This window comes from Xyrauchen texanus, chromosome 2 (assembly GCF_025860055.1).
Source record: "Xyrauchen texanus isolate HMW12.3.18 chromosome 2, RBS_HiC_50CHRs, whole genome shotgun sequence".
Lineage (NCBI taxonomy): Eukaryota > Metazoa > Chordata > Actinopteri > Cypriniformes > Catostomidae > Xyrauchen > Xyrauchen texanus.
This window is the reverse complement of record NC_068277.1, coordinates 4,200,412-4,224,010: the sequence shown is the minus strand read 5'-3', so window position 1 is coordinate 4,224,010 and position 23,599 is coordinate 4,200,412. Positions and strand designations below refer to the sequence as shown.

The 23,599-nt window shown below is 40.9% G+C and overlaps 1 protein-coding gene across 1 annotated transcript; it reads left to right on the top strand.

Annotated features, from left to right (window-relative positions):
• The first annotated feature begins 4,050 nt into the window (after positions 1-4,050).
• LOC127661609 (rabphilin-3A-like) lies at positions 4,051-20,345 on the top strand. Its single transcript, XM_052152384.1, has 15 exons — positions 4,051-4,199; positions 4,992-5,121; positions 6,200-6,283; positions 6,487-6,628; positions 7,951-8,133; positions 8,331-8,507; positions 10,711-10,790; positions 11,771-11,845; positions 15,895-16,004; positions 16,643-16,769; positions 16,859-16,915; positions 17,685-17,839; positions 18,217-18,298; positions 18,406-18,502; positions 20,215-20,345. The coding sequence occupies exons 1-15, from the start codon at positions 4,051-4,053 to the stop codon at positions 20,343-20,345; spliced, it is 1,779 nt and encodes a 592-aa protein (XP_052008344.1).
• Positions 20,346-23,599: the final 3,254 nt, after the last annotated feature.

Here is a 23,599-nt window from a genome sequence, read left to right as displayed (position 1 = left end):
ATTATAAATGTGTTCTTCATAGCATAATCATTTCAGGGCTGTTGTTTTTAACCAGAATGCTGGGTTGAGCCTGCTGGGTCATTTTGATGGGTTAGTTTCAGTGTTGGGTGGTTTTTAACCCTACTTTACTGGGTTAATGGTTAATGGTGACTCATTGTCACTGACAGTAAAATTCACTGAAGCTGCCGGGTCAAAATAACCCTCTGTGATCGAGCTTCACGTCACGGCTGTAGTCGCGCCACCCGTTTGACAGGATGTGAAACTTCAATGTCCAGAGACACAAGGTTAAGCTCTTTTTCTTCAACATCACTTTGTAAACATGAATATATTGTCATATATTGAACTGAAACTGATTCTAGTTGTCTTTTCACAGGTTCCAGTGCACTGAAGCTCCTTTTGCTTCTGCCACCTCCTAATACACAATATAACTGTTTTTCCTTAAAGGAACAGTCCACCCAAAAATACAAATTCATTCATCATTTACTCACCCTAATGTAATCCCAGATGTGTATGACCTTCTTTCTTCTGCTGAACACAAATTAAGTTTTCTAGAAGAATCTTTGCAATACAATGCAACTGAATGGTGACCAAAACTTTGAAGCTCCAAAAATCATATAAAGGAAACATAAAAGTAATCCAAATGACTCCAGTGGTTAAATCCATGTCTTCAGAAGTGATATGACAGATGTGGCTGAGAAACAGATCAAAATGTAAGTCATTTATTACTATAAATCTCCACTTTCACTTTCTTTCACATTTTGAAAAATGAGTTCAACAGATCATGCCAAAATGATGATATATTATATGTAGCATCACTCATGTTCAAAAGTAGTAGTTCAGTAGTGATTGAGAGGTACAGCTTCCAATGTGTGCATTTAGTTTAGGTTAGGGAAGTACACAGAATCAGTTTTGATAGTAATGCAGATTCATTCATTTCACTCATTTTTATTTCAAAGTATTAATTTCACCAGTGTTCATAAGAAGCTTTTCAATAATGCACATCAATGATTTGATCAATATCTTAATTTCTAGAATCCCAATACAACTGTTAAACTCATTTAATAGAGGGTTTTAAAGCACTCCACAAACTGATTTCCATCCCTTGAAGAATTGGGCACAGCTGCTGGGGTTTCCACATCGAGCTGTCAGGGGTGTTGACTAAGTCGAGAGAGCCCCACACACATCTTCTTACAGGGAAATCAGGAGTTTGTGCGTTTGATCATCATTAACACAACCGGCTCTCTTCTGCACGCGCATGCACTGGCTCGGCGCGCACTACACGGGCATCACTGAATAGTGCGCATTGTTTGCAGTCGCCTTCCCTTAAGAGTGGGCTTTTGGAGGCAGGTAAGGACACTAAGACATTTTCAAGACAACAGTTTCATCCTCGTGTTATCAATGCACGTTTATTAATACAACGAACGATTCATTCAGTGAATAATAACGATCTCATTTGCGTCTCGCGCAGTGAATGAAAACATGAACTGTGATTTCACACCATGCAATTGATTTATGTGATAGTTTCCGTTAAATACGTGGCGAATGCACGAATATATTTAGCTACCAGTCATGCATTCATTTATGAACGCGTGTTGTCGACATGAATGAATTCAGTGGTCAGCTGTAAAATGGGTTTAATGCGAAACATCATGGAAGCAATTGAGGGTATTATTTGTCCCATCTGACGGCGAGCCCCTCATGTTTGTGTTTTACAGAAGAGTAAGGTGTGTCATGTCAATGCGGTTTCTGTTGTTTGGTCGCGAGAGGCGCGTGCGTTCACTCGTTTTATGTCGTAATCAATCACTAGATGATGCGCGAGCGCTTGAATCATTATTGCGCTGCAAGGCTGCAGCTTTTCATCTTTTTGAGTCAGTAACACCGGACAGTTGCTTCTGTCGATATGCAAACGAGTGTTTGTTTTCTGTAAAAAAAAAAAATTACAAATTGGTTTCACATTTTTAGCCACATGTTGAGGCATTCTGCTTGATCGCACAGTATTGCGTAATATTATTTACATTATTTTTTTCATCGCTTTGCTTCTATTTTAAGTGCCTCCCGCAAGAGCATGCTATTTTATGCATTATATATTATTATGTGCATAACGGGAGGAAAGTGGGAGTACTCTGGATTTTGGCAGTAAGATGGGGATGCATAAAGATTAAAATACTTCTTCATACAAAATCATGCAATGGTGTCATATTGCATTGGATGATGATTATGTGCAGGGCACTGATTTAAACAACCCATATGACAGAAATCTGATATAGGCCTTATATGAAAAACACAGATATGAATGTCTATGAATATTTATTCACCCTCATGTCATCCCAGATGTGTATGACTTTTTTTCTTCTAAAACACAAATTAAGATTTTAGAAGAATATCTCAGCTCTGTTTGTCCACACAATGTAAGTGAATGAGGTCCAAAGCTCAAAATAAGCTCATAAATGTAGCATAAAAGTAATCCATACGACTCCAGTGATATAATCCACGTCCTCTGAAGTGATATGATCGGTGTGGGTGAGAAACAGTTCAATTTTTAATATAAATCTCCACTTTTACTTTCACATTCTTCTTCTTTTGTTTTTGGCAATTCTCATTCTTTGTGTATATCGCCACCTACTGGGCAGGGAGGAACATTTATAGTAAAATAGGCCTTAAATATTGAGCGGTTTCTCACCCACACCTATCATATCACTTCAGAAGTCATAGATTAAACCACTGGAGTCATATGGATTACGTTTATGCTGCCTTTATGTGCTTTTTTGAGCTTTAAAGTTCTGGCTACCATTAACTTGCATCTTTTGGACCTACACAGCTGAAATGCTCTTCTTCAGCAGTCAAACACATCTGGAATGGCATGAGAGGATTTTCATTTTTTACCTGTTTATGTTCATTTAATTGTTCATCACCACTAGAGATAGACCGATAATCGGTTTTACCGATATTTTTAACCAATTTTTACACTTTTTAAAGTTAATTCTTTGTATACTGTGTCTAATATTAGTATAGTAAAGCTGTTCATCTTCATAAGTTAGCGAAAAACGATGAATTTGTCATTGTGCCTAAAAGTTAATCGGTTATCGTACATTTATCGGTTACCAATATCGGTTGATCTCTCATCACCACTGCTTTGTTCTCAATTGTTATCAGATTCGTAACGCTATGTCCACAAATTCCACCAAGTTCACGCCTCTCAAACACGCTAAAACAACGTTTTAAGAGCGTTTCGAAAAGGCTCTCCATTACGGCACACTTCGACGTTAGGAAACAGAAACAGTGCGGCTGTGGCCTAAAGCATTAGTAGTGCTTCCACTGAATACTTGTAATATTTAAAACACTTCAGCTTGTATATTCTCAATGTATTGTCATACATTTGTACAAGGCTAGGCAGTCTAAGATTAGATTTCTACCTGTCCATAAAGACTTCATTTAAAATGGCTCTGGTCACAGGCTATTTTAAGACGCTTTATGCTCGCAGAGCCTGTGGACTACTTAGACATTGCCCAAGAGACATGAAAAGAGTCATTCCACCGCACCCTAATGGTAAGTATATAGTACGGACGTAAAGGCATAGTGCCCAAGTAATGCCAACAGGATTAGTAAATGGAAGCCTATAATGCTTCCAAACCATAAGGCAAAGAAACCATTAGTTCAGCTCAATATTTTGAGGTTAACCTCAGGACTAGAACAGCCTTCTTCCACCTCAGAAACATTGCAAAGTCGCAAAAAATACTCTCAGTTCATGATGTAGTGAGGTAAGTTCATGTGCTCATTACTTGAGTGCAAGACTAAATTACTTTAATGCACATTTGGCTGGATGACCTTCAGTCTCCGCAACTTTGGTTGGTACAAAACGCTGAAGTCAGAGAGTTCTTGATTTATATTTACATTTATTCATTTGGCAGACAATTGAAGAAATTTTTTGCAATTGAGAAATAGAAACTTGCTTACCTCATTAAAACAGCTGATGAAAAAGCTTTCTTAAACGGCATTTGCAACCCATTTTATTTCGCTTTTACTTCACAGTTCTCAGTGATTGGTTTGACAATGACAGACACTGTGATGGGCACTAAAGGTGTCCACGTGCAATCTGGACCCGGTCTTGGTGCTGACCTGACTGATGAGGAGAAGGAGATTATCAACAATGTAATCGCTCGTGCTGAAAAGATGGAGACGATGGAGCAAGAGCGGATTGGGTGAGATGAGTGATCGCATGTTTATTGATCGTCAGTGATCAATACTGTCTGTCAGCCCTGTAGTTAATGAAGTGTTGGGGAGGCACTTCAAATCTGCTCAAGCTACAAGCTACTCAGTCTTTAAAGTAGTTCAATCACAGTCAATCTACCCTTTTAAAGTGGGGTAGCAAGAGTAGCTCAGCAAGTAAAGACGCTGACTACCACATCTGGACTCGTGAGTTCAAATCCAGGGCGTGCTGAGTGACTCCAGTCAGGTTTCCTAAGCAACCAAATTGGCCTGGTTGCTAGGGTGGGCAGAGTCACATGGGGTAACCTCCTTGTGGTCGCTAAAATGTGGTTTTTACTCTCGGTGGGGCACGTGGTGAGTTGTGAGTGGATACCGCTAGGACACACGCGCTAGGTCTCCACGGTAACGCACTTAACAAGCCACATTATAAAATTCGTGGATTGACGGTCGCAGCTGAGATTCGTCCTCCGCCTCACGGATTGAGTCACTACACCACCACAAGTACCCAGAGCGCATTGGGAATTGGGCATGCCAATATAAAAAGGATTATCATATAATGTCGTGTTTGGGCTCGTTTGAATCAGGATTGTCTGCTGTAAGTTACGATATGTCTTTGTCTATGTTATATGTATGTTTTAGGAAGCAATAAGGAAAAACATGAGTGAAACAAATCTGCTCATCGTATTCTACAAATTGCGACCTTTCCAACGATATACTGTATGTGCTAGGCTTTTTATTCATTTACATCTGCGTACTTGGACTGCACTCTGTTTTATATCTGCTAGACGTCTGGTGAATCGTCTGGACAACATGAAGAAAACAGTTTGTGGAGACGGCGTTTCTCGCTGTCTGTTGTGTGGAGAGCAGTTGGGTGCAGTTGGTGTGAGCTCAGTGGTTTGTGAGGACTGCAAAATGGTGAGAAACGTTATCTAAACCGAACCATATATTGTCCCATCATGTGAATCATTTGGATTGGAATTGCTATATATTCTAGACATAAGCTCTGTTCCAAAACCTCATGTGCACTCTCAGCATGAAGGTAGACCGAAATGCTGGTTATAAATGTATATTTCAATCAATACGGAAAATTGTAGTACAATAAAAAATGGTTCAGACTAATTATAAACAAGCTATTTTACCTAATGTTTGTGTGCTACATGTATTTCTATGCTTATTACAGTATTACATCATTAGATTTTCCACATGAAAACGACAAACTATTGAAAGCAGTTGCGATTTAAGTCTTCTCATGAAGTTGCTGCCCATTCCCACCATTGAAATCTGCTGCTGGAAAGAACCCAGAAGTGTGGTTTCATGCCGTGTGAAGTCAGAGTAATTTCATCAATGTGGGCCAAACTCACTGCCGAAATGTTGCCAAATTCGTCCCAAAGCTATTTTGATATCTGGGGAGATGTCAGGCAGAACGTTAGTCACCCGTCACTTTCATTGTATGGAAAAACTGATGACAGAATTGTTATTTTTGGGCACAGTTTGAAGAGTTGTATCTGTTGTGAGACTTGTTCATTATCTACCGTATTCTGTACTGTACTTAAATAAGCAATAAGGCATGAGCGGCAGTATTGTGAATATAGTCACGGCTGAAGGGCGTTGTTAGGCATGAGTGTCTGGAACCCCTTCAGCCGTGACTATATTCACAATACGCCACGGCCTTGAGTGCATTATTGCTTTTATAAAACGGTCACCACAAAACACAAATGTTTTTTTTTTTTTTGCAAGTAAAGACATTAAATGCCATCCTTCTGCCAGACAACATAGTCCAGTAAACAGATCGTTGCTAGGCAACAAGAATAACTGTGAACTATGGGTACTGTGTGGAGTGATACAATTAGAAGTTCCGAGATGAGGTCAGAGCTGTGATTTATTATGAATATAGCATGGCTGTTAACCAATCAGCATCCAAGACCGGAACTATCCATTTTATAATTAACCGTATGTGACATTTAGTCTGTTGTTCTCATGTTTTTCCACTCAGAACATGTGTACCAAGTGTGGAGTGCAGACTAACGCTCGGCCGCGGTCTGTGTGGCTCTGCAAGATCTGCAGTGAACAAAGAGAGGTGGGAACCCGTCGTAGTATTATATCTTTAAGGAGTTGAACAAAACTGGCCCTTCTCAAAGCCCCGCCTTAAAAATCATCACTGACCTTAGCAACTGTTGCCAGCCACCGATTTAAAAGACACACTTTTGCTCATTATTAATGTAATTCTATGGAAGCACAGTGCGTTTGGAGAGTTTAAAAAAATAATATTTACCATTATAGGTATGGAAGCGATCTGGAGCCTGGTTCTTCAAGGGCCTCCCGAAACAGTTCTTACCCTCACCAATGCCCATATCCCGACCCAAAGAGCCCAGTCCACAACGGACTCACCCAGCTGCTGTGCAATCTCAAGCACAGGTCGCAGGTGAGTTGGACAAGCAGTGATTTTAACTACTCTGCATACACTTTGTCAACCACAGTAGCTGATAAAAAAAACTGCTGATGTTTGTAGGTTCAATGGAGAGTCAGTCTTCAGACTGCAAGCTAAAATGGAAATTCTCTCACCCTCATGCTATCAGATGTGTATGACCTTCTTCTGCAGAACACAAACTAAGATTTTTAGAAGAATATCTCAGCTCTGTTGGTCCATATGATACAAGTGAATGGTGGCCAGAACTTTAGCTCAAAAAGGACATAAAGGCAGCATAAAAGTAATCCATACGACTCCAGTGGTTTAATCCATGTCTTCAGAAGTGATATGACAGGTGTGGGTGAGAAACAATATGGGTAAAGAATGTGAATCGCCAGGGACCTGGGTAGCTCAGTGGTAAAGATGCCGGTTACCACACCTGGAGTTCACTAGTTTGACTCCAGCCAGGTCTCCAAAGCAACCAAATTGGCCCGGTTGCTAGGGAGGGTAGAGTCACCTCCTCGTGGTTGCTATAATGTGGTTCTTGCTCTCGGTGGGGCGCATGGTGAGTTGTGCGTAGAACATAAGTTAGAACACAGAAATGCTTCTAGAAAGCATTTGATTGGACAACTCTGGACCTCTAAGTGATGTCATGGGTGTTCCTGAGTCTTTTTAGCCAGAAAAGAGAGAGAATGCAGATTTTAAATGCTTACATCTTTTAAGTAAACTAGCATATATGTAACGGGAGCCAGCTGGTAGGTTGCTGTGCAGTGTGTAAATCTCAGGCCTTTAGCCTCCTCATTAACACACCTGCCTCCCATGCGGGACACACCGGTTCGAATCTTGCTCAGAGCGGGTACAATAGGACTACCGGGTACAGTGGTGCCGTGACCCAGATGGGAGTAAGGTTTGGGGGGGGGGGTGAGTGTAACGGTAACCAGCTAGTAGGTAGCTGTGCAGTATGTAAACCTCACTCCCCTGGCCACAAGAGGTGCACTAGCAACTGACACTAGAGGCTGTAGCCTTTAGCCTCCTCGTTAGCACGCCCTGCTTCCTTGCGGTAGACACCGGTTCGAATCCCGTTCAGAGCACGGGACGTATAGATGACCCGGTTACAAATAGATGACCTAAACGCTAATAGATATGGACTAAAAGCAGCTACATCACTTCACTTTTTTTGTCCGGGTTAAACAGTCATTCATGATTCGTTGTGCTCACAAGGTACTAAACAAATTGAAACTAAGATATTTATTTGGTACTACAAGGCTGAATGTTTTAGTGTGCAATATGCATGCACTATATACTTCAATGCCTGAATGTGTATGTTTGTTTTATAGCTCCAGAGCCAACAAGGAATCCAGCAATCACTCCAAAACCACCCGTGGCTCCAAAACCTGCCAATATTCAGTCCAACTGTTCAACAGAGTCTGATGGAAGCTCCCAGAAATCTCCAGTGGTGATGAAGAAAACTGTGAATGTTCATGCTGCCAGACCGCTGTCTTCAGCCACAAACCAGCCTGGTGAGAAACCAGCCCAGTCTGCTCTGGTTTCCTGGTTTTAGAAGCAGTTAATGCAATTATTTTCATTTAGCTTTTGCTTTAGCTTTCGTAAGTTTGGTTCCATCCTGTCCTAATGATGTCTCCTTAATCACATACTCAAGGTGAGTATATTCTTAATATTCCTGAATGAATCTAAGGGGATATTATTTTTTGTCCAGCTGCTAAAGAAGCAGAGAGAGCATCCTACCAGTCCAGTATTGTGCAGGAGAGAGAGCCCCCTATAGAGAGGGAGGAGCAGCGGTCTGCTGTCTACAACCCTCCACCTGCCCATCATCAGAGCGCTCCACCAGTGGACGACGATGAAGAGGCAAACAGCTACGACTCTGATGAAGCAAGTAAGACAAGCAGGACAGTATTTAATATCTAGTTTTATTGTTTTCATTAAGCAATCCTGGACACATTTACAAATGCATTGACGAAGCACCTAAATACACAGTACGCAGAATGAATGAACTACCACAGACTACAAACCAAAACTGCATCACATGACAGCCTTTCTATTACAAAGCTGAAGACATTCTAATCTCGATTTGACACACATATACACTGGCGGCCAAACGTTTGAAATAATGTACATATTTTGCTGTTAGAAAGGGAATTGGTACTTTAATTCACCAAAGTGGCATTCAACTGATCAATAAGTACAGTCAGGACATTACTGATGTAAAAAACAGCACCATCAATATTTAAAAAAAAGTCATATTTGATCAAATCTAGACAGCAGCATCACTCCAACACCTTATTCTTGAGTAATCGTGATAAATTGGTCATTTGGTGCTAGAAAATCACTTTCCAACATAGGGTGATTTTAACGTACCCTGTCAAGAATATGTCCTGGTCATATTGAACTCCTAATAAACACAAAATAAATAAAAAATAAACTAACTGCATCAAACTCTGTATTGACATTTAAAAAAGACTTACGTAGGATGACATCATAATAGCTTGTAATGTAAAATAATGAGATCTTTATCATTACAGAGGCTGCATATATGAAAATACACAGAAATATTAGTTCACACTTTACATATATCTTATATAATGTATATGTCAGAATTGTCAAAGTTCTGTGATTTTATTTTGTGGTGGGCATGAATGTAATGAAATGATGATTGAGAGGTATTCTTTAAAAGCTTGTTGTATCATATTTAATATGTGGATTTCAAAGAGGGATTTTCAATAAAATGATATACACAACTTTAATCAAGCACAAGTTGCTTATATTCAGCAAATACTCATTTTAAAACATCAGTAACAATATAATCATTACTGCCACTTACGTTATTAAAATAATCTCTCATTTATCCCAACATAAGAGTCACTATTCACACAAGTCTGCCATCGTTTTAAATAGATCGATATAAACATTGAAACCACTTTTTTCCACAAATAACCACTAGATGGTGCCGTAAACCATACAAACATGTTGTATAGGACCGGGACATTTTCTTGACATGTTTTATGAGAATTATCCCATAACATCATGTCTAATGATGTTAATATAACTAAACAATTATTTATTAAGCGCAAGGCTTATTTATTGCTAGAGATGAAGTCATACGTTTTAAAACTGGACAAAACACTCTGAGGTGTGAATTCATATAGTAGATCAATAAACAATCTAAATGTCACAGATTTACCTTTTGGCTGAATAAAAAAACCACACAAAGCTGCTGTTGTCTAGTGCGACCACAATAATCTGCGATGCATTATGTGATGAGTGTAAAGGTGACCAGTATCCAGTATATCCCTTTACTGGCACACAGACAGTTACTCACGGTGGGTATATGGAACTGCACTGCCCCATTTTTGTTTATTATTGTTTGTGTAATTTTCCATTTTTCTTTTGGGGCTTCAGGAACGGTTGTCTGACTGGTCATATATTGAATTTTTTATTTTGTTGCAATGAATGAAATTCCTCTGTTTTGTTACTGCATTGAATTGTGACATTGTGACATGGGGGAGGGCGGGGCCGGGTTGTGATGCTACACACCCGGCCCCTAATCAGGCTAATCAAGCATCAGAGTGGGATAAAGGCCAACTGGAGACTGCAGTGGGACAGAGAGAGATTTTTGGGCAGTGGTACGACACCTTTGTGCGTTTGTCTTTTTGTTTTAGTTCCTTATTAAAATATTATTTATATTGTCAAGCCGGTTCTCGCCACCTCCTTTCCATTAATACTTTTACACTGGTGCCGATTGCATGATAAGGAGGACATGGAAGGCGAGTTGCTCCATTCACAGGTAAGGATTTTTAATGAACACACTGCAGCGCTTACAGCTGTACAATAATAGCTCTTCAGGACCCAACTCTCTCTCTCTGTCCCACTGCAGTCTCCAGTCGGCCTTTATCTCTCTCTGAGGCTTGATTAGCAAGGGTGGAGGAGGTATGATTGTCAAGCCTGACAGTCTGTGGTCTGTTAGTTAGAAAGTCTAATGTCCAGCAGCAGAGGGAAGTGCAAATGATCAGCTTGGATGGGTATAATAAAATAAAGTTATTCTTTGATGTAATGTAAGCCTATATTGTATTTGTTTGCAGCAACTCTTGGGGCGCTGGAGTTCAGTTTACTTTATGATCAAGGCAACAACAGCCTCCACTGCAGTATTATCCGAGGAAAGGTAACTTCATCTATTTTACCATATTAATGTTTGAAGTCTAAACTCCTTAATAATGAAAAGTGTAGTTATATATGTTTGTAAAAATGCAGATTTTAAGATTTTATGTTAAAGTAATAGTTCACCCAGAAATGAATATTCTGTCATCATTTACTCCAAACCTGTTTAACTTTCCTTCTTCTGTGGAACATTAAAAAAAGGTTAATTTTTCAAAGAATATCCTGGTTGAATATCCTATGGCTATGCCTTTTGTATAAAGAAAACAGATGGGGAATAGGTCTGTAAATGTTTGGGTGAACTCTTCCTTTAATTAGTGTCAATAAAAAGTATGTGAACCCTTTGGAATCAGCTGTTTTGTGGACTGATGAAACTACGAATGAATGAAAAATGAATTCCCAAGTTTATCAAGATATCCTACAGGATAATGTCATGGTGGCTGTGCGGCAGCTAAAGCGTAGTAGAAGTTGAGTGATACATCAGAGAATAAACACTACAGAATGGCTTCAAAAAAAGAAAATCCACCTTTGGAGTGGCCCAGTCAGGTCAAGACCTTAACCAAATAGAGATGCTGTTTAATGACCTCAGGAGAGCCGTTCACACCAGACATCCTCCGGTCTAATCCGCAACTACTGGAAATGCTTGGTCGAGGTTATTCCTGCCAAAGGAGGATCGACCAGTTGTCACAGTTGTTTTTCATCAAAGCCACAAGCATAGACAAATATAATGGGTTTAAGCTAACACCACACACACAATTATAATCTTTCATATCTTTATTGAACACGTTCCATAAAACATTCACAGTTCTGTGGAAAAGAAGTGTACTCTTGGATTTTTTATGACCAATTAATGCAGAAAAGTGCCTAATTCTAAAGGGTTCACATGCTTTTTTCTAGCTAATTTATATTGCACTTAGCACAATCTGTGTTATTGTGACATCAATTCTTGATAAAAAATATACATTATATATTTTATTTTTCTATTAGGGTTTAAAGCCAATGGATTCTAATGGACTAGCAGATCCATATGTTAAAATGCATCTGTTACCTGGTGCAAGTAAGGTGAGTGTTTTTAATATAGTACTTACTGTAAAACTCTTCCTATTATATTTGAATGATCAAATATTAATATTTAAATATCATGTTTTATCTCTTCAATGAAATGAGGAAGCGGGCACTGCCCGACTCAGTCCGGGGAACCATCCGGACTGCCCCCCTCCCTTTTTGGAGAGGAAGTCCACGACAGTCATCTGCGCCCCCTGACTGTGGACCACCTCGAACTTAAATGGCTTTGTAGTGAGATCAGTCAGCGGGCTTATCTGAATAATTAGGAACAAACCGCCAGCCAGCCTCAGGAACTGTCTAACCTTCATTTTGGTCTTGGGTCGTGGGCAGGTCACAATCGCTGTGGTTTTATCAATTTGGGGCCACACCTCACCGAGACCCAACTGGAACACTAGATACCGTACCTTCACCCAACAAACTGTGCACTTCTTGTTTGCCGTGAGTCCCGCTTGTTGCAGCAATCTCAGAACAGCCCTCAGATGCTGCCTGTGCTGCTGTCAATCTTTACTTTAAATAATGATGTCATCCAAATAGGCAGCGGCATCCGCACTGTGTGACCTGAGGACACTGTCTATAAGATGTTGAAGCGTAGCCGGTGCCCCAAACAAACTGAACGGAAGTGTCACAAATTGATGTAAACAAACGGTGTGGAGAAGGCCATTTTTTCAAGGGACATTGGCGTAAGGGGATCTGCCAATATCCCTTTGTCTAATCCTGTGTCGAATAAAAGTGAGCCATGCCCAACTGATCGAGCAGTTCATCAATACTCTGCATTGGATACGCATAACATTTTGACACCATGTTGACTTTCCTAGAATCCAGACAGAACCGGACTGAGCCATCGCTCTTAGGCACCAGAAGCACCGGGCTGGTCCAATCACTGTAGGATTCTTCTATTAACCCCATATCATGCGCTGCCTTTAATTCTTCCCATACTACCTCTCTCTTATGTTCGGGTATTTGGTAGAATACCACTACACTGGGGGTTGTCTCGATGTTGTGTTCTATGAGATTAGTGCGTCCGGGGAGAGGTGAGAACACGTCATAAAAATCCTTTTGCGGAGGTTGCCTCCGTATGTTTCGATGGTGAGAAGTGGTCTCCACAAGGTACTGGGGTGAAAAGATTGGCTTTTAGATTCACCTCTGGTCCAAGCTCCCCCCTCTCCGGAACTACAGTCACCAAGATACGGGGACCACCTCTCTCCATGGTTTTAGGAGATTAAGGTGGTAAATCTGATGTGCCCTGCCCCTACCCGTACGCACCACCTCATAGTTAACTTCCCCAACTCGCAGTGTGACCTCAAAGGGCCCTTGCCACTTTGCGAGACATTTCTAGCTCGATGTGGGCAGCAATACAAGTACCTTATCTCCCTGTGCAAATTCCTGTAGCCGAGCTCACCTGTTATACAGATGGGACTGGCATTGCAGCGCCTGTAGCAAATTTGTCTGTGATAGTTACACCACTGAGTGTGGAGTTTTGTTCTCAGGTCAAGAACGTATTGAATTTATTTTTGCTCGGTTGAGGTCCCTCCTCCCAATTTTTCTTCATGACACATAACATGCCACGGGGCTTATGCCCATATAACAATTAAAATGGGGAAAACCCCATGGAGGCTTGCGGGACCTCTCGCACTGAAAAATAATAGGGGTTCAAGCCACTTAACCCAGTTCTGAGCATCTTCGTGCACAAACTTACGAATCATATTTTTTAAGGTCTAATTAAATCGTTCGATTGATGAATCCTGATGATTCGGATGGCACACGCTTGTCCGAATCAATTTATCCCTCAGTAATTTGTACAGCTCACATAGAATGTGTGACATAAAAGCAGTGCCCTGATCAGTGAGAATTTATTTTGGATTTCCCACTAAGGAGATAATTCTGAAGAGTGCCACCGTAAAACTATGTACTGAGATGTTGCACAGAGGCACTGCTTCCGGATATCATGTTGCGTAATCCACTAGAACTAACACAAAGCAATGCCCATGTGCTGTCTGTTCTAATGGCCATGATGAGGTACATGCCAATTCATTCGAAGGGAACCTCAATCAAGTGGAGGGGGTGCAATAGCACTATTGGAGTGGCCAGCGGATTCACCAGCTGGCATTCACGCCATGCTGCACATCTCCATGAATGCCTGGAAAATAGAAATGGGCCAAGTAATTGCTTAGTGTTTTCCATTGTCCCAAGTGACCAGCCATTGGATTATGATGAGCCACCTGGAATAACATTTCCTGACAGCTCTTTGGTACCAATAACTGGGTTGTATTTTCCTTTGTCAGAGCATCCTGTGTCACTTAATACAATCAATCTATTATTAAAAATATGGATATGTCAGTGTGATTCCCGGCTAAGACATTGACCATCAATCACTATCACTTGGTCAAACACGTGCATCAGGTTTTCATATCACAACTGCTCTAGAGCGAAATCCTCTACCATGAATTCCTTAAGGGCGGGGGAGGATGATACTTCCCCTTCCCTGGTGCCAGCCTGACATGATGCAGACGGCCCAGGCCACGCCTCCCCAGCCAGCGCTTTGCACATCCCACACCGACTCACTTTCTCACAGGACCCATCCACACACAACCCCTTCAATAATAATCGAAAATCCAGCCAATTAGTTCCTAAAATTAGTGAATGGTGAGGCGAGAACTAACCACAGCCACAATATTGTGTTTTTGGCCCCTGAACATTATCGTGACAGTCAACACAGGATAATCATGAATATCCCTGTGCACATACCTAATTTTCACCTGATTATTTATGTCCAAAGCCCCATTTTGTACCAAGCATTGATGAATGGAGGTTTGATTACAACCTGAATGCACCAAGGCTTGGTATGTAATCCCCTTGACACTAACTGGATGAAGAGAGGGAAGAGATGGGGTTTTTTGGCACACGGGTAGCTGGTTTGTGCGAAATTATCCCTCGTTACCGGGGGACAGGAACAGGGCAGAAGGAAGGAGGTGTGTGTATGTGGGGGGGGGGGGCTAAGACAACAGGGGAAAGGGCATGAGACAAGCCGGCCCACAAATAAGCCACCAGATGGACTTCCACACTGGACTGGACACACTTGGCCATCCCCTTTGGCAGCTGGGAGACAAGCTGCTCCAGCACCACCAAGTTGATGATGTCATTGGTGTCGCTGTCCTCCTTGGCCAGCACCAACCACCGGAAGACATCACGGAGCTGCTGAGCAAAGGAAAACGGGCAGCCAAACTCGCTCAGCATCAAGGAGCAGAAACACTGGCAGTGTTCTTCTGGACTGCAACCGACCCATTGCAGGATGGACTTCTTGGACATTGTGTAGTCCAGGATGTTGGCGACCGGAAGTTGGCTTCCCCGGTCAGCAGGGGTAGAAGATGTACCTCCCATTGCTCCTGTGGCCATCTCTGGGTTTTGGCCATGACCTCAAAGAGCTAGAGGTAGGCCTCAGGATCATATTGAGGCCCCATTTTCATGAGCAACATGTGAGGATTCGCTGCTGCCGGAGTCATACTTGATGTAAAACTCTTCCTATTATATTTGAATCAAATATTAATAATTAAAAATCATGTTGTAACTGTTCATGCTAACTCCTCCTGGGGCACTAAGTTCCACAGCACACACGTTCATCTTCCTGGGCCAGAAGGAGCACCTCAAAACACTGATGCTGCTCCAAGCATAGGTCCACAAGGGCCTGGTGTTGGGCCTGGTGGATGCTGGCAAGGGACCTGAAGACTACCTCCACCGCTTACTCTCTTTCCTGATGAACGCTCGACCATGCCCTCGCCTCCACACATGTATATAATGTTGATTTAAAATAATAATTTGTAAGTGCTTAATACTACTTTTGCAATATAACAATTTCTTAAAAGTTTTTCACCATTTATATATGGTCCTGCGGTGTCACACCACAGGTAGCTATGCATTTGCTTTAGTTTATAAATATAGAACTTTCTACAGTACTTTAATACATCTAGAAAACTCAAGGGGTTCAGTTTTACTTTATTTTACAGCATTCATATCTAGTTAATCAATGATGCTCTTTGTTTCCAATGCAGTCAAATAAATTACGCACTAAGACTCTTCGGAACACTCGTAATCCGGCCTGGAATGAGACGCTGGTTTATCACGGACTGACAGATGATGATATGCAGCGCAAGACCCTCAGGTTACAAGACCCACACTACACTGTACTTTTGTACCTTTTCATAATATTAATATTATACTGTTATTAAAGTCAATACTGCAGGTGAAAACAGACTCAATAAGCTGCACAAACAGAAGGTAACTGACCAAAATGACCGTTATCTCCGCATATACTGCTGTGGTAAAAGTGTCAATTCAAATACACACCTGAGACTCATTTACTAAATCAACGCCACACTGAAAAAAATTAAGATTTACTTTTTTACATTTTTTTTTTATTTTATTTATTTGCCAGGACAATGCATATTAACAACAGTACGCCTGTAACATGCTATGAGTTAACCAAAGGCTAATTTTCATCTGTAGTCCTGTTTGCCAGTTGTACAATGGCAAATTTAGTTCTTAAGTTTTTGCACACAGTTTTTCTAAGTAAATTGTAATGCTATAAAATTAAGTAAAGTCAACTTAATTTCCTGACATAATATTGATTGAAGTGAGAGAGTAGTTTTATAACTAGTTTTAATGTACTGACAGCCCTAGTATTTACATGTCCGAATTTCTGCTTTACATGTTTAACAAAGCAAAATCTTTCAAAGTACCCCCTGGAATAAACAAGTGATTTTAAACTTAAAACTGTTATTATTATTTATGTTGTTGCAGATTATCAGTCTGCGATGAAGACAAGTTTGGTCACAACGAGTTTATCGGAGAGACCAGAGTTGCCCTGAAGAAACTCAAGTTCAATCAGAAGAAAACCTTTAACGTGTGTCTAGAAAGAGTTGTACAGGTTAGTCCTAAACACTCTTACACGTATACACAGAAACACCTTCAGCTGAATGTATAATCATATCAAACATTTCTGCCTTTTTTATATAGACAAAGAGAACATCGATTGCTGGTGGTGCCCGAGGAATCGCCCTCTATGAGGATGAGGTAAATGTTTATATTCTTAAACCTGTACAGGGCGAGAGCAAAATATTGCAAACACCTAACAGTAAGAGATCATCTACCGAATTGACCCATTAAACGCAACCTCCACCACCCCACCACCACCAGTTGAGCCCCATCCCACACGGGGGTAGGCTCCTCGCCCCTGCCTCCTATCTCCGGCAGTTACAAACCTCAGTAAGTGCTCGAGGGGGCGATAGAGTTACCTTCAAATATCTGTTCCATTAAAACAGATCTATTGCTCTGTCATGTCAATAGTTGACCTGAAGACAAAACTGACAGTCAGTAAAACACAAAAGGCCCATGCAAAATGTGTATATATATATATGCAAAGTACATTTTTACATAAATGGAAGCGCAGCATAGTTCTAGCGGGAAGACTAGCAGCTGTACATCATCACCTCATTAGCTGGGTAATTCCTAGCCAATCACATGTAAGCCGTTGCTTTATAAGTCCGCTCACACTCTTTCACATTGCTGGTTCAGTGTGCTAACACTGCAACCTCCACCACCCCACCACCACCAGTTGAGCCCTGTCCCGCACGGGGGTAGGCTCCTCGCCCCTGCCTCCTATCTCCGGCAGGACATGACGGTTCCGGGTACAACTCCCTCGGACCGCCGGACAGGGCCTACGCCAAAGAGAGAGACATTACTTTCTGGTTTACATCTATCAAATAAACAGCATCTTAAACTTCACTCAAGCCTGCGTGTCTTCCCGATAGAACTGTGTTTTTGTGTATGTTATTCTCTCTAGTCAGGGAAGGATGGAGGTGAGCAGGAAGAGAGAGGTCGTGTCCTGATATCTCTCATGTATAACACTCAGTTGGGTCGTCTCATTGTTGGCGTCATACGCTGTGTGCACTTAGCAGCCATGGATGCGAATGGATACTCTGATCCTTTTGTCAAAATGTGAGTCTATCTTGATTAAACCCAATGTTTGAACACATGTTTGGGTTACACTTTTATAACTTTCATTACTTAATAAGAGTCAAGGTAATTAGCAAAACTATGACTTGATACAAAAAACATGGTTTAGGGGCGGATGTGGTTCAGTTGGTAGAGCGGGTCGGCTAATAATCGCAGTGTTGGTGGTTCGATTCCCGGCCCACATGACTCCACATGTTGAAGTGTCCTTGGGAAAGACACTGAACCCCAAATTGCTCCCAATGGCAGGCTATCAATCTCTAACAAATGCATAAACATGCAAAGGCAAAATCAGTGAATGGATCATAATGCTGTATATTAATGTTTGGATGTAAATTTGTTTTCATGTCTGATGGATATAGATGTCTGAAACCTGACATGGGGAAGAAAGCGAAAAACAAGACGCAGATTAAGAAGAAAACGCTCAACCCAGAGTTTAATGAGGTATGAAATGTGTGCTGCTGTTTGCACATATGGAGCATTCTCCTTCATGCTGAGTTCATGTTTCTTGGATGACCGCTGCTCAGTCTTATGAACTATTTCTTCTGCAGGAATTCAGCTATGAAATTAAGCATGCAGAGCTGGCCAAAAAGACTCTTGATATCTCAGTATGGGACTACGACATGGGCAAATCCAATGATTATATAGGTAGGACCTTGGTTATATTTTATGTTTATTATGTTTCATATCGCTTCTGCATCCTCTTTTTTTCCAGTGTCTAAAGAATCAGTGCTCTACGATTCACATTAAACCTCTTATGGTATTCGGTCATTTATGACCATAATACATTGTCCTCATTTATTAAAAAGTGTTTCCTTTATCTGAGCAGTACAAGATTTTGTGACTTTTCCACCATTTGCCATCTGAACGTACAAAGGTATTGGCTTTTTCGGCTAAAATTGTCCGACCATTGAAAATGAATGGGAAAGACCAAAAAAACAAAAAAAAATTTTAATCTGTCAAATGCAATCAATAAATCAGCCACAATGCCAATAAAGGGTGAGACCCTAAAACATCAAAAACACACACACACACACACACACACACACACCACACGCACACTGCCGAACACACACTACACACACACACACACGCGCGCACCACACACACACGCACCACAAACGCACGCACACACACACACGCATGCACACACACACCACACGCACACACACACACACACACACACGCACGCACACACACACACACCACACGTACACACCCACACGCACACACACTCCACACACACACACGCGCTACAAACGCACACACACACACACACACACACACACACACACACACACCACCCACACACACACACCACACACACCCACCCACACACACACACACCACACACCACACACACCCACCCACCCACACACCACACACACACACCACACACATACAACACACACACACGTGTGTTTGCAAAATAAATATTTACTATAGAAAGTTTGAAATTTGTTAAATGTTTATTCTTCTGTTATATATTCTAGTTGAATTTTCTGAATTTTAAAGCTTTTTTCTCCCCAAATTGAAAAGCCCAATTCCCAATGCGCTCTAAGTCCCCGTGGTGGCGTAGTGACTCGCCTCAATCCGCGCATCTTATCACGTGACCTGTTGAGCATGTTACCATGGAGACGTAGCGTGTGTGGAGGCCAACGGCATTTATGCACGACTCACCACGCGCCCCACCGAGAGCGAAAACCACATTATAGTGACCACGAGGAGGTTACCCCATGTGACTCTACCCTCCCTAGCAACCGGGCCAATTTGGTTGCTGTCACTCAGCACGTGCTGGATTCGACTCGCGACTCCAGTCAGCTAGTCAGCGTCTTTAATTACAGCTCATTTATGTTTCTTGACGTGAATTTTCTTGACACTATTATGCATTTACTTCAAGTTATAAACTTTTTCATGTTTGAAATAAATTATTGGTAGAAAAATCAATATCTGCGTCTTCTCTTTGTAACACCATGGTCAGGTTTGATTGCGAGCATAAAAACTGACACTTCAGATCTCAAATTTAAAGTGCTAAACTTTGACAAATAATAGTTTGATAATGTCTAAATGTATATCCAAATGCATATCTTGTGATAAAATATAAAATTATGTTATAACAAGGCATCAGACTACATCTACTGGCTGTTACTGGCACAGAATGATTTTCGAGTCATGTTATTTATATTTTGTTCACCAGATGGCAGCAGTCTTCCTCCAATTCATGTCACACTCTCATATATAACATTTTCCAATTCCAAAAGTCTGTTTTAATAAGCATTTAACTGTGAATGATTAGAATGATGCATGCTGTCTTTCCGTTATTAAATGATTTAATAGCACCCATGTTTTTCTAATATCAGGCGGATGTCAGCTGGGTATCACTGCCAAAGGAGAACGCTTGAAGCACTGGTACGAATGCCTGAAGAACAAAGACAAGAAGATTGAGCGCTGGCACACTCTTCTGAATGAAAACCACATCTCCAGTGATTAGAGGATTCAAGCTTTCTGCATGCCTTAGACAATTCACTTCCCTGATCTGTACCTGCTCTTTTAGGTAACTAAAGTTCTCCACTGATGGCACATCTGTGGCGAAACCGATTCAACTCACATCCGATCGTCAACGGAGATGCTTTCAAAATATCTGATGATGCCTGAAGCTCATCTGCCCATACAATTCATTTATTTTAATATGTGCAAAAAACAACCGCACGATGGACCTCAGTCAGGGCAGACACTATATTTAATCTGACACAAATTCAGCTTTGATGCGTTGAGGACAGACGTACAGTCTGTTCAATATGTCGCACTCTTGTATAACGCCAACAGCGTACAGCACCATTAAAATGTCCACAACATTTTCAGATAAAAATATTTTGATATCACAATTTCAGGCAAATGATCCATAGCTTGTAAAATCAAAGGTCATTTCTAAAAGTGAGATTTCCAACATTGTTTTTGTATTAGCCTTATTTTCAATTGCATCAAACTGAAATGGCGTCAACACTTCTTAAAGGAAAACTTACCCAAAAATGAGAATTATCATCATTTACTCACCCAAATGCCATCCAGATGTGTCTGACTGTCTTAGAAGAATATTTCAGCTCTGTGGGTCCATGCAATGTACGTCAACGGGGTCCAGAACTTTGGAGCTAAAAAAGCTCATAAAGATGCAGCATAAAAGTAATCCATACGACTCCAGTGGTTTAATCCATGTCTTCAGAAGAAATTTGATAGATGTGGGTCAGAAACACATCAATATTTTTGTCATTTTTACTATAAATCTCTACTTTTGAACTAGCGATCTTCAACAGTTCATCTTTTGTTTTTGTCGATTTACATTCTTTGTGCATATCACCACCTACTGCGCAGGGAGGACAATTTATAGTAAAAAAGGACTTAAATATGAATCTGTTTCTCATCCACACCTGTCATATCACTTCTGAAGACATGGATTAAACCACTGGAGTCTTATGGATTACTTTTATGCTACATTTATGAGCTTTTTTGAGCTTCAAAGTTTTAGACCCAGTTGACTTGCACTGTATGGATCTACAGAGCTGAAATATTCTTCTGACTCAAACACATCTGGGATGACATGAGGGTGAGTAAATGATGAGAGAATTTACATTTTTGGATGAACTGTCCCTTTAAGGTCCATAATGTCCTGTTTAGGTGTTCTCTTATCTGGCCACAGTAACATTAGGATTGCAAACCTTTTTCTTTTCAATGTTACAGCAACTGTAAAACTGCAAATATTCACCTTGTTGTGGCATGCCTTAATATCATGTCTGTCTTGTTTAAAAAGCATTGTGAATGTTTAGCTCCTTGTAAAAAGAGGCAGATATATAGAGAATATATAAGAGACACGTGCAGTCAACGGTTTACATGTCATCATAGAATGTCAGGTTACATTAATTCTATAGCAAACGTGGCTTGTTGTTGGCTAAATAACAGTACCGGATGGAGAAATCGTAAGAAATCGTACGAGTTGGCTCATACAAAAATGTGTAACCCCAACCCAAACCATAAAGTCTAACCCCTTACCCAAACTGTAAACCTTACCATAATTTGAATAGGAAAAAAAACGAAAACATTTATTGACATACGTCATTCTTTTGTTCTTATGATTTCTCTGTCTCGTGTGAGTTATTATGAGACTATGTTGCATTCAGCTTCAGAATCACGTCAAAGCTCGACACAAGAAATGCTTTGAAATGATTTGACCTCTAGAGATGTTTACACAGCACAGATGACACACGTTTAAAAGCCCAAATCAGCACATTTCAATTCACTATTATTTTGTGTGATCTGTTCGGCAAATGACACGTTTACAGTCTTCTAATGAAGACAAGCAATATTTTATGACACATCCTGTTTTCTTGCATGTGTTGCCTTGCGTTGATTCTTTTGTGTAGTACAAACAACCACTGCTTCTGGTTTGGGGCTTTTCCACTGCATGGTACAACTCGACTCGACTCTGCTCGCTTTTTTGGGGTTTTCCACTGTGGATAGTTCCGGATACTTTTTTTTAGTATCACAAGGTTCCAAGCGAGCTGAGCCGATACTAAATGTGACGTCAAAATCCTGCAGATCACTGATTGGTCAGAGAGAATCGTCACTACCGGCGTCACTGGATTTCCGACACGCGACATCAACCCGCTAGATTTAAAGTTAGCTACAGTGATAACAGTATAATTTATTCACAGGAGTTTTACAGTAAATTGTAAAAAGAAATGACAACCACACCGTGGCTAATAAACGAGGTGTAGACGGTCCACTCGTTAGCGATGAGCGAAACGATAAAGTCTCTCAGGAAGTGTCTCCACTGTTGGCCGCACACAGCTGCCACCAGACCTCCCAACAGTGACAACAGAGGAAAAGTGGAAGTGGTTCGACCAAATGGACGCTATCTAAACCGGCGAGCAATGGGAGGGAGGATGGTACGTTTTGTTTTGTTACGTTAACTCGATACTCTGCTTGAAAGCTTCACTTTATTTAGTTGAGCAGCTACTGAACGCTTCTAGAACAACCAGACCAATTTAACTGTTACACTTGTGTAAAATCACCATGAACAACTGCTTTATGCAGCACAATGAGCTAGCAGCTAATAGCTAGCGATCGTGCTATTGTTTTGGTCAGTTTGTGTCCTGTTTAAGATGATGTCACGGCAGTAGAGGCGGCGCATCTATGACGATCAGCCTATAATCCCACCCATGTTGAGGCGGCACTAAACTGCAGTGGAAATGCAAGCTCAGAAAAGTAAAGCGAGAAGAGGTGAGGCGAGTCGAACCATAACGCACAGTGAAAAAGAGCCAAAGTTTCACAAACTCCTTACTGTACATGCAGCAAAGAAATGTGTATTCATTTATCAATTTTAATGGAATTATATTATATATTATATTATATTGCCTTTAAAAATTGGTTCTCACAAATTCAAAGTTTACAGAGTTCAGAGTTTGAAGTTTACAAAGTTAAATATAAACCATATTTACTTGTTTATGGTCTATAATGTGTTAAAGGGGTCGTATCATGTTTTGAGATAAGAGCTTGATGTAGTGACCATGAAAACATGCTGTAACTTTAGAAATCAAGGCACAACTCACCAAGCGCTGGTCTCTCTCTCTCTCTTTCACAAGAAATATGAAAGGAAAAGGCAAATGTAGTTAGGCTGCACAAATTATCGAAACAGTAAACAATCAACTAATTGGAAAAAATTCCAGTTAAAGGAATATTCCGGGTGCAATA

Bases quoted from the DNA above. Each gene is read 5' to 3' on its own strand.
- LOC127661609 (XM_052152384.1), top strand. From the start codon at position 4,051: ATGACAGACACTGTGATGGGCACTAAAGGTGTCCACGTGCAATCTGGA. The intron at 6,284-6,486 runs GTGGGAACCCGT...TTACCATTATAG, and splicing joins TCTGCAGTGAACAAAGAGAG to GTATGGAAGCGATCTGGAGC. The intron at 16,770-16,858 runs GTTAGTCCTAAA...TTTTTTATATAG, and splicing joins GTCTAGAAAGAGTTGTACAG to ACAAAGAGAACATCGATTGC.